An 11,109-nucleotide genomic window follows, 5' to 3' on the forward strand; every position below is an offset into this window, starting at 1 on the left:
GAAATATGTGCAAAAGACTCACGCCATTGACCGAAAACTACTGTGTATTTTGATAGTACATCATCTTGAAATATTGTTCGTCACGAGAATCCATTTGCCAGCAAAGATAAACTGAATTTGGCATACTATTTGTAAAATGAGCAACATCAATTTTTCTGTGCTACCAAGGAAACCCATCTCAAAGTATACAAACTGCAGGGGTAGAAGATGATTGGCTGTTTTGTAAAATTCGTTGATCTCATTGGCTGCAGCAAAGTCTGCTATGTCTTGAATGACGTTTACCGCCAAAGTTTCAGGCAGGCGCAATGACTGTGTAACCATGATATGTCCGCAAATGTGGTTTGCTCACAACAACACTGGCTTTATGCACTAGGTGACATGCTGGTTAATGTAGAGCTTTAAGACAGATCGTTGTATTTCATGTGGAAGAATTATTTTGGGAAATTTGGACATGGAAATGGAATTGGAAATACCCGGTGGTTTGACAGATTTGCTGCAAGAGTTTACGTATCAAGTTTTGTCGGAGAAACCGGACGATATTGTTGAGTTTGCTGCCAATTACTTCATGAAACTTAAGATAAAAGAGAAGCGCTCCAAGGACGGACCAAAAAAGAAGTCGAAAGGTGTTAGCTTTCATGCAGAAGAGAACGGTGGTGACAATTCTGATGACGAAGACGACGAAGGAGATATAGGTATAAACTGTGCGAAAGTCAATCAATCATCTTTTCGATCGAGCTATCTGACAACGAAGTCCCGAAACTCCGGAAGGAGTTCAAGAACTCTTCAGGCTTTTATTTCATTAACTCATTGCCCTTTTTGTTTAATATGACTTTTGTCTCATTACTTATGGCATGATTGTCAGATGAAAGAATTATTTTTGTCTACAACTGGTGGTTTGTACGTGTTGCAGGATAAGAAGATGCAAAGCGACTTGCTTTCGTGCCTTTTCTTTGATTGTCTATAATGAAATCAAATATTTGGTAATGAAACTACGTGTGGCGTAGTGTCTTACTTCTGTTATTGATGAGATCGTTTTCAATATATTTCAGAACCTCCTAAAAATCGATATGCAAGACGCCAATCTGGTAAGTTACGGACGCTGTTGATTTCATTTCGTTGTTCAGTTCACTGGTCAATTGCTTTTGCAAATGCTATGATAAGTATCGTTCTTTCGTTGCTCCATTACACATTATGCGGTTTAATAAGTGAAATCAACTCCGTACCTGTGTGTTCTCTCGATCTAATATCAGCTTAAAAAATGTGTCAAGCTATTTTATTTGATTATGAAACTAAAGAAGGAGTAAGAGAGGACTTTTAGGCTGAAAACGAAATTCGCGTTTCAAAGAACACAATTTCACTGTATTTTTTTTTTTTTTTCAGTTTGTGCCGAACCATTAAACCCTGATTCGGACGATGATGGCGATGAGAACCCGGTTAGTATCAAAGAGCTAAATCGATTATCATTTCACGTATGGTTTTCGCTGTATTCAAGTCCTCGCTTGTTTGTATATTGGATGCAACGAAATCTGCATTATTTCGGTTGAATTAATCTTTCTTTTGTTAAAAGTTAGTTCTGGCGATTTAGTTCGCAAACAGTTGCTGAATGGAGATAAGTCGATCTTAAAAAAAAAAACAAAAAACATTTTATCTTCGTAGTAAAGCGCATTTTTTGTTTGAAGTCAAAACACAGAAGCCATCTTGTGTTTGCAGTATATTTGTTTGAAGAGCGTGGCAAAGTAATTTTGATCAGTTTCCTGTCCATGTTGTCTCTTGTATTGTGCATTAGTCATCCAGCATAATCGTAATGAGAGCTATTTAGAGCATCAAAATTCAAGCATTATTCCAGAGTGTGATCTGTTGTCCTAGGGATAAAAAAAAATATTCAAGTTCATAATTGTATCTTGCATTATTGTAATATTACCACGATTATCCTTGAGCTATCATTAGATAGTGAGTATTATTAATCTTGTTGAGAATGTTTGTGCGAAAAGTGTTTTTGAAAATTGATTTATACACAGAGATAAAACTGTATTTATAAACATGAGCAGTATTCAAGATGGTTTCCTGCTGGGCTATCATTAAATGCCTGCGACCATCAGGTGCTTTCGGAATGATGCTAATCGATAAATTTAAATATTTAAATCTAAAATTTAGAATAGTTTTTTTTCCTTTGGAGATAATACGTTTTGCTATTTTGCAATTTATAGATATAAGGGGTGTTTTGAGAGTTATCGTAAAAGCTCAAGACATTGGCAAGTGTAATTTGCAAACCTTCTAATATCACAACTGATCTTTAATCACAAAATGCATGGGCAGTTCATGCATTTTTTAAATGAAAAGTTGTGATAATAATAATAATCTTATTTGTAAGATTTTGAGGTGATAAACTGATAAATGGTCTTTGTCCCTTTTAAATTTTGCATAGATTTCATGGGTCTGTTATGACTTCATCAACATCTGATGAAGAAACATTGGATAAAAGCAAAAAACTTTAAACCATCTAGGTTAAAGTTTTTAAAAATGACTTAAAATGTCTCAAAAATAATGTTGTGACATTTGCTTAACTTCAATACTAAGTCAAGAAATAATACTTAATATACATTTAGAAAACACTGATAATTCCTCTGAGATATAAATACATTAGCAAAGTAAAACATTGATAAAATACTTGTGACAAGAAGAACAAATAAAATAGCTATAGAGTGATAAATAAACCACAGAATTTTGAAATTACCATTGTTTGTTTCTTATCTTGTGACAAACCATATATGATCACATGATTTAAAAAGTATTTTCCCATCTTCTCTATCATTAAGGTCACAATACAAAATTTACCTGTCAGCAAAAACTCTTTTATTTTGCATCATGTTGAAATTTCTTTCTTTGTTGGTCTTGAAATCAATATTACTTTCTTTGCAGATTGTGTATCCAAAAACTGATGAACAAAGGAAGCGTTTAAATGAGGCAGTCAAGAATATTTTGCTTTTCAAGAATGTTGCTGTGGTAAGTTGTTGATAGTCTCAGTACTTAAAGGAAAATTTTTTTCTTTGAAGAGAGAGAATTATACCATTTGAAACAGCAAATTATAACAAATTATATTACACAATATCAGCGTTCATTGAGGTTTTCTATGGGATTGTGTGAGTGGGGCTGGATGGTTCATGCAATAAATTTAAGTTTTTCTATTTGCTATTGTTGTAATTGTCCTGGGTAACTCATTAAATTACCCAAACTGTTGCCATGTCAGTCTTGAACAATCCACACTGCAACTGCTTCTAATATTAGATATTAAGTGAATGAATGAAAATCATTAACTTTAACTCTAAATTTTGACAAAATACATCCCTTGATATGGTATATTGCAAATCAAAGTTATCCATTGTTCACGTCATCTGAACTTTGCCCCAACTCCCATTTCTAGGAACAACTTAATGAGGTTCTTGATGCAATGTTTGAAAGAAAAGTGCAACCAGGAGATCATGTTATAGACCAAGGGGATGATGGTGACAATTTTTATGTCATAGACAAGTAAGTGTTGCATTTTCTAGGCTCGGTTTTTCTGAACAAATCATGGAAGAGGCAATTGTGTAATTTTAAGAGCATACTGAACTGGCCTAGATCGTGATGAAGTTTTCTGGTGGTAACCTGCAACAAAGTTGTTCTTCCAACCAGGAGTAGTAAAAATAGTGCTTCAGAAATTGAGAGATGTGTACTTGTTAGCTGTGACATAATGAGCTAATTTGGAAGTATCCAGATGTAACCCTTCCACTCCCATGATTGACTGAGAAAGAATTTAATCTCATGATATCATTCAATCAAATTTCAAGCCCAGAAGCACAGATCATTATTTAATTTCAAACTGTGGCTATTGCATTTCCAGTGTTCTGATTGGTGCACTCAGCTCTGGTTATCAACTCATATATCAAATCACCAATGGAAAATGATTCACCCATATGTGCCATAGTGTGATTTACTTTAAGCTGGAACAAACACTTGTCCTGTGCATTGTGGATAATAACATTGTACAAAAGAAAATTATTCCATTCAGGCCTCTTAGATACCAGTTTGGTCATAGCTAACTTGGTGTTATGTGCCTCGTTGGCAGTATTATTTACCATCTTATAACAGAAATGTGCTGGTGGGATAATTGTTAATTATTAATTGGGGGAATATTGGTTGATCCAATACCTAAATTCTCCCAATTTACATCATGAGAATTTTATAGCAAACAGCTGAGAGAGTTACTGATGAGATCTTGGGAGTGAAAGACCTAACTTTAGCTAAGTTTTGTAATGCCCTGTTTCTTGACTTGAAATGTGTTGAAACCGGTTTTTTAGTGTGGTCAGATTCCTTTGACAAACCTGAATTAACCTCTAGCATTACCCTATGTTTATCCTTTTTCATTCAATATGTGATATCACTTAACATTTAAATTGTGTATTAAATCTTCAACAGGGGCATTTTTGACATTTATGTGAAAATTGATGGCAATGATAAACTGGTAAGAATCATTGCATGCATTTTAGTTTGGCTTTAGAAATTTTACAGCCTATTAAAGCCTGAACTTAAAAAACAATTGATAGAATATCTTAAATTTGTGAGGGGTTGATTTGAAAACACATACAGTGTACCTTAGCTACAATTTTACACGAAAAATTTAAGTCGATAGAGATATAACTACAATCCTGGCCAAAATGATATGGTACACGACAGTTGTTCCTCAACCTCCTCATGGGCGTTGCGCAAGCTAAATAAATTTTCAACTCAAAAAATAAACTTGCCAAGAATTCCTACCCCCTACCACACAGCTCTATACAGTGTTGATGTTAATACCCTGTTCTCTATCATGTGTTTGACTCTAAAACCTAACATTATCAAAGGTTGGGGGGGGTGGGGGGGGATCAGAGAGGAGAAGGAGAAATGGATGGAATTGTTGTTTACTTGCGAAAATGATTGAGTGAGTGTTAGGAATGTTTTGTTCAGGATGTTGGGAGAATGGTACTGGCAGTTTACCCTCAAAATTTTTTATTTAAAGGTTCAAAAAGGAAATAATGTTTTTTTTTTTGGATTGATTTGTTCAACTGTTAATAGGTTGGAGCATACAATGGAAAGGGAAGCTTTGGTGAACTTGCATTGATGTATAACACACCAAGGTAACTTCATACATGTACATCATTTCAAACATTGTATGAATGTTTTATTGGCATCTCTATCAGTATCCAATGAATTTTGGTATGAAAGTGAACAGGCAGAAATTGATATCTGTAGTGGAATTCTGACTGAGTAAAATGACTTAATGTATCTGTTACCCTGCTCCACCCTCCAATGAGAACCATACCAGTTGGCCTGATAAACTTTTGGGCATGCATGGCTGGAAAGGGAGGTAAATGGTACCACTCCCTCCCCCCCCCTCCCCCCCCCTCGATGTATGCAGCAGCAGGGAGTTCTGTCTAAGTATCAGACATGCTCACTTGTATGAAGGGCAGTTAACACTCTCCAAGGGATGAATTGTTATTTAAGCAGATACATTGTAAATGATAGCGAAGTGTACTAGCTGCTCTATCATTCAGATAGAAATTTATCCAATGAATAGCATTATCCAACCTTTGAACAACCAGGGCTTGTAGTGAATTTGTTTTAAATTTTTTTTATGTAGTTTGTTGCAACTTGGTAACTGAAATGTTGTACCTTTTTATAACCATGCTGGTATTTTAAAGCTGTTTTTGATGCAATTGCATGTATTTATTTTTGTCAGTTTCTGAGAAGGAAATATCAAGAAGTTAATAACCAAAAATAGAGTTAAAAAAAGTAGGTAAAAGAGAATGCAAGAGAAGTAAAACTCAGCTAGGATGCCAAGAAAGTAAATTTTGCATGGAGTGCCTGTGAAATTGTTTTGTCTTTGCAGAGCAGCAACAATAGTGGCAACATCTGAAGGAATTCTCTGGGCTCTGGTAAGAAAATACATTTTGAGCACTTTTGCCGTCAGAATGTTTAAGACAGTATCTAATTTTAACTGATGGCCTTGCAATTTATGTGCTAATGAAGTACTCATTATTTTAACAGGACAGAAATACATTTAGGAGGATATTATTAAAAGCTGCTGCCAAAAAGGTGAATGATAAAATATTTTACAGCTATTCACCATAGTGGAGGTGTCTAGTGGTAGATATTTATGGAGCTGTGGAATGGCAAGGTAAATATGTGCCACTAGCCACAGACCCTGGAGTGAAAAGTTGTTTTATTGTGTACTAAAACAGTGGAATAAGATAGCACAAAAAGATGATTTTAACTCATTTATTCTTGCAATGAATACCATATTTTCGGGTGTAAATCCCAGGTGCGTAGCAGAAAGGTGAATTGGAAAGGATGATTTGAGTAGCCAATTAGAGTGCACCCTCAACACTATCCAAGTTGTTTTAGTATAACTTAAATAGACATATTACAGGTGTTCACAGTTTTATGTGTCTCTCAGAAAATGAACTTAAAGCAGGGCTCGAATTTAATTTTTGGATCATTAACCCTTTGGGTTAGTAGACATCTTTTTTACTAACCAAATTATAAAGTTTGGTATCCAAGCTCACAAGTTACTATATCTAAAATATTGAACATTTTGTTAATAACAACCAGGAGTAATTAAAGAGCAGCTGAAATTGCATGGTTACCTTAAAAACGTTGACAGTTATGCACCTATTTTAATTCCCTCTCGTTTACCGTGAGTAAAGACCTCTGCATAATTCAGTGCCGAATGGCTAGAACCTCGTGAACAATAATATTTTAGTGCGAATAAGGATCTGCAACATTGGCGGTTTGATAAAGTTGTGTCTAGATCCCCACATTCGACACAAATTCGCATTCAGGGCCTTAGCACTCAAAATGGCTGTAAAGCTCTATTCGATCCCAAAGACGGCAAGAACAAATTGTTTGAGACAGAAAACAAGCTAATGCAAGTAAATAACACATAAACCGTTCCTAAAACTTGGTATTTATTTGTAAAAAGGTTATTTCCATAACATAATTTAAATATGTTAGAAAATTTTACTAACCATGTCGGGTTAGTTGGACACACTTTTAGTAACTAAACGTTTAAAATTACTAACCATTGGTTAACGGTTACCGTTAATTTCGAGCCCTGACTTATATCATCACGGTATTTCTATAGTTGTTATTACTATTATCGTAGTATTATTGTAGTTATCATTATTAGTATTGTGGTTGGATTTCCAACACTATTTTACCATGTTGGGAACAATGCTGACAAGCTCACATTCTCTTGGAGAAATAAGTTCAGTCCTTATCATTTTACCATGTTGGGAACAATGCTGACAAGCTCACATTCTCTTGGAGAAATAAGTTCAGTCCTTATCAACCCTTGAACTTTTACAGACTTCTGCTGCAGTACCTTTATTTCAGTCCATCTGCAAATTTTGAAGTCTTCAGAAATTGAAGTCTTCAATTAACCATACGATAAAAGATACATATCCTATGTTACATAAAATTAAATTATTTAATTATAACAGGTTATGTTAAAAATTTGTCAGTTTACAAATGTGTTCCTGAAACGTTCTGTGGTAATCTTTGGGCAGAGGCAAACCTTGCGACGCAAATTTTATTGCTGGGGTTTAGGCTTTGGCAGAATTTCATTTAACGGATGATGGCTTAGGGCAGTAGCTCCACTAAATAATTTCTTATCCTGCATATGCAGGATATCCTTGATATTCAGTGGAACTGAAATATAACGACTGACAAAGACTGAATCCTTCCTTGTTTAACCTCAGTTTTGTTGTCAATTTTCAGAGGAAAATACATGAAAAGTTACTTGAGCAAGTTCCTATGCTGAAGGAAGTTACGGTGAGAATTTTTTTCATCTTAAAAAAACCTTACTCAGACAAATGAATTTTTTCTTCCACTCGCAAGATCTCATTATTAATTCTCTTCACTGTCTGTGTTACTATTCTTATTATATTTGTTTGGAGGATTAGGTATTGGATCAACTAATCATCACGTAAATTTTTTTTCTTTATTCTCAACACTTGTCTGCTTGATGTTGTGTTGATATTGCAAGGAGAAATTACGTCTTGGTCACTCGTAGGAGTTAAATTTAGAGAATGAATAACCGAGATTCCAGTGAAAGACGAATATATTATCATTAAATATTGAAATGAAGAAACCATTTGCCCTGGTGAGAGAAAGTTCATAACACAAGACATAAATTCTTTCAAAGTCCGGAAAATACCTTTTAATTTTGCCATAAGTCGGGGACAATCATGTAAACGAGTTGGTGGAGTTTGTTTTCAAGTTGTTTCAAGGCTAAGGAGAGGTGTGTTACATGATCTCTGACACTTTCTGCAGTTTGGTTTATCATTCAAATGTCGAACTAGGGGCGTGGTCGCTGAAAATGTGTTAATTAAAGGCCTGTTTTGAAGAAAAACCAGCGGTAAAATTGAGGGATTCTGGTCAGTGGTAGCAATGAGTTTGTTTTATGATAAATAGCGTTGTATTTTCTTCATTTATCTTCAGGACTATGAGATCATGAATCTAGCCGATGCACTTCAGTCCAGGACGTTCAAAGATGGTGATTGCGTGATTCAGCAGGTAATATAACTACATACATTAGGGCCAACAATCAATGAACTGATAAGTAGTTTTACCGACAAAATGCAACGAGATTGCAAGCTCGAGTGGTAACTACCTCAATCCTTCTCGTTCCCCCGAATCATGAAATCCGCATCCTGTTACACACCCACTGGCCTATCATATGCATTCCTCTTGGTGGAAAGTGGGGGGGGGGGGGGGGGGAGGAATCCCAAATATTCCATTATAACTAACAAATAGTTTCTATGTTGTTGTCCGTCTGTTCCATAATATGTTAAAGTGTGGTAAGAACAAAAATGTGGCACACGAGACGCAGCTGAGTATGTCTCTAATGTCCTTACCACATAATAACTGATTATGGTATTTAACAATTATTCCACAAGCGCGCGTTGGATATGAGATGATAGATAGCCAACGAGGCGGGTAGCGCCGAGTTGGCTATCTATCATCTCATATCCAACAAGGGCGAGTGGAATAATTGTGTTATTAAAAACGTTAAATTAAATTATTAAATTTTATTAAATTTTTAGATCTCTTTTAATTTTAAGCAGACACGTACGCTTACCATATTTGTAGATTATGGTATTTTGGCTGATATACCATAATGGCTAAGCCAATAAAAAGTCTTGAATTACATTATCCAATGATCTAGTTTTTAATAATATCAGTTATGCGTCTGTCCTCTAATAGATCATAAGTAAGAAACAAATATAATGAATGGGTTATTCAGCATATTGTGTAAATAGAAACCCTTCACAGGAGATTATAACTTCTAGACTTTTCTTGGCAGGGAGATGAAGCAGACTGCATGTTCTTTGTAGAGAGCGGAGTAGCATCTATCAGGATACGTAATCAGGTACAGCATCCCTTCAGTTTTCCCGCTTTCTTCAAGTTGAAACACAAGGTCATGACTTTTTCCAGCAAAGAACAATATTATCTTAATTTTGAGATCTGTCGATGATTCATTAGATGTTGTTTTTCCTCTTTTGGTTTCTACCCATCTTCGGCTCTATTTCTTTTTACGTCTTAGAACTCATGGCATAATGTATTTGCTTTTGTAATTTGGTTATATCAACTCAGTTGAAGTTGTAAATTGGCCACCGTAACGAATAAAAAAGCTGGGTTACCCCCACCGACGCAGCACCACAGTTTCTTTGGAACCTTTTAGCCTTAATTCATTTGTATTTTCTTTTGCTCTGTAGGATGATCCGACAGAAGAAGTAGAACTTACACAGTGTACAAAGGGAGGTTACTTTGGTGAACTGGCGCTTGTTACCCATAAACCACGTGCTGCCTCAGTGTATGCTGTGGGAGACCTTATCACCGCGGGTAGGCTGGAAAACGTGGATCAAAGGGCTTTTCAATTAGAGACCAGTGATTATTCATCGCCCGAGGGAGATGGGGTTTAGGGGAGATCACATGGTTTTTCAGGGGAATGGAGGGAGATTCGAAAATTGACTACCAAGTAACTGCCAATGAAGGAAGAATTTTAAAAGAAAGAAACAACAACAACAAATTCGTGCCAGCAAGAAACAAGTAGTCCAAGAAAGTTTACATTAACGTTCGAAATCTTACTCAGGAGAACGGAAAAAATCCGCGCAAAAGTTAATCAGTAATAACAACAACAACGAAACCCATGTCTGGAAAAGAAAGAATTTCCGGTTTTCACCTTTCAATTTTACCACTGCTCCAAACCTAACTTGACAAGGAAGTTGGCGAACCCTCCTTGGAAGAGCTAAGAATACGCCTTTATGTGTTGAGTTCAATCAGATATGTTTTTCTTTTCCTTTAGTTCTCGACGTGCACGCTTTTGAAAGGCTTCTTGGCCCTTGTATGGATATCATGAAGAGAAATATCGATGGGTATGAAGATCAACTGAAAAAACTTGGCATTGGGCACACAGAACTACGATGAAGTGTCTTGGAAAGGATAGTGATTTTACAACTGCTCAAAGATGGCCTATTTTTAGACAAAGGAACATTTGCTGTTTCTTTACCGCTTCACCTTGCCAAAAATCTGTTTTGGAGTTTCAAAGCGGGAAAATTATTATTCTATTCGATTTGTTCCGTTGTATTTATAAATAAGGTTTAATTTTAATTTTTGCGTTGAAAAAAGAAGGAAAAAAGAATTGGATCATAATTTATTGTTTTACTGAATCACTTTGTTACATGTGAGATAGAACGCACGACAGATGTTTATTACAATTCTGGTGACTTGGAATGTAAATAAAACATGTTTATTATTATTATTATTGGCAGATTCTTTGATGTTTCGTACTCACTTAGCTTAGCCATCCCGTAACCTTGTGCTTTCTCATTTTGAGTAGCTCATTTTTGGAGTGGTTATTTTTTTAAACCCGCCTTTGGAACGTTGTTTTGGATGCGAATTTGAAACGTTTCGAGAAAGCAAGTGGGAATGCTTGCATTGAACGGTTTGAGAGCACAACTGGGTTTGGGCTTTGTGAAGTGTTCGGGAGCACGCAAATCATAGCAACTAAGAAACGGAATCTGCGAAGTA

General features: G+C 35.6%; 1 protein-coding gene across 3 annotated transcripts in view; it reads left to right on the plus strand.

Moving 5' to 3' along the window:
- Positions 1–10,840, plus strand: part of LOC111343373 (cAMP-dependent protein kinase type II regulatory subunit) — a 19,374-nt gene extending 8,534 nt beyond the window's left edge. For 2 of the 3 annotated variants that reach the window (XM_022950542.2, XM_022950541.2), the window contains exons 2-14: positions 1,050–1,085; positions 1,381–1,433; positions 2,920–3,003; positions 3,422–3,528; positions 4,456–4,501; positions 5,092–5,153; positions 5,906–5,951; positions 6,064–6,111; positions 7,795–7,848; positions 8,518–8,592; positions 9,383–9,448; positions 9,795–9,921; positions 10,385–10,840. In XM_022950542.2, coding sequence (XP_022806277.1) covers positions 1,050–1,085; positions 1,381–1,433; positions 2,920–3,003; positions 3,422–3,528; positions 4,456–4,501; positions 5,092–5,153; positions 5,906–5,951; positions 6,064–6,111; positions 7,795–7,848; positions 8,518–8,592; positions 9,383–9,448; positions 9,795–9,921; positions 10,385–10,506 — 926 coding nt within the window. In that variant the 3' untranslated portion in view covers positions 10,507–10,840. Of the gene's footprint in view, positions 1–295; positions 693–1,049; positions 1,086–1,380; positions 1,434–2,919; positions 3,004–3,421; positions 3,529–4,455; positions 4,502–5,091; positions 5,154–5,905; positions 5,952–6,063; positions 6,112–7,794; positions 7,849–8,517; positions 8,593–9,382; positions 9,449–9,794; positions 9,922–10,384 lie in introns of those variants that run through there. The other variant, XM_022950540.2, reaches the window with a different exon arrangement.
- The last annotated feature ends 269 nt before the right edge of the window (positions 10,841–11,109 follow it).

This window comes from Stylophora pistillata, chromosome 5 (genome assembly GCF_964205215.1).
Source record: "Stylophora pistillata chromosome 5, jaStyPist1.2, whole genome shotgun sequence".
Lineage (NCBI taxonomy): Eukaryota > Metazoa > Cnidaria > Anthozoa > Scleractinia > Pocilloporidae > Stylophora > Stylophora pistillata.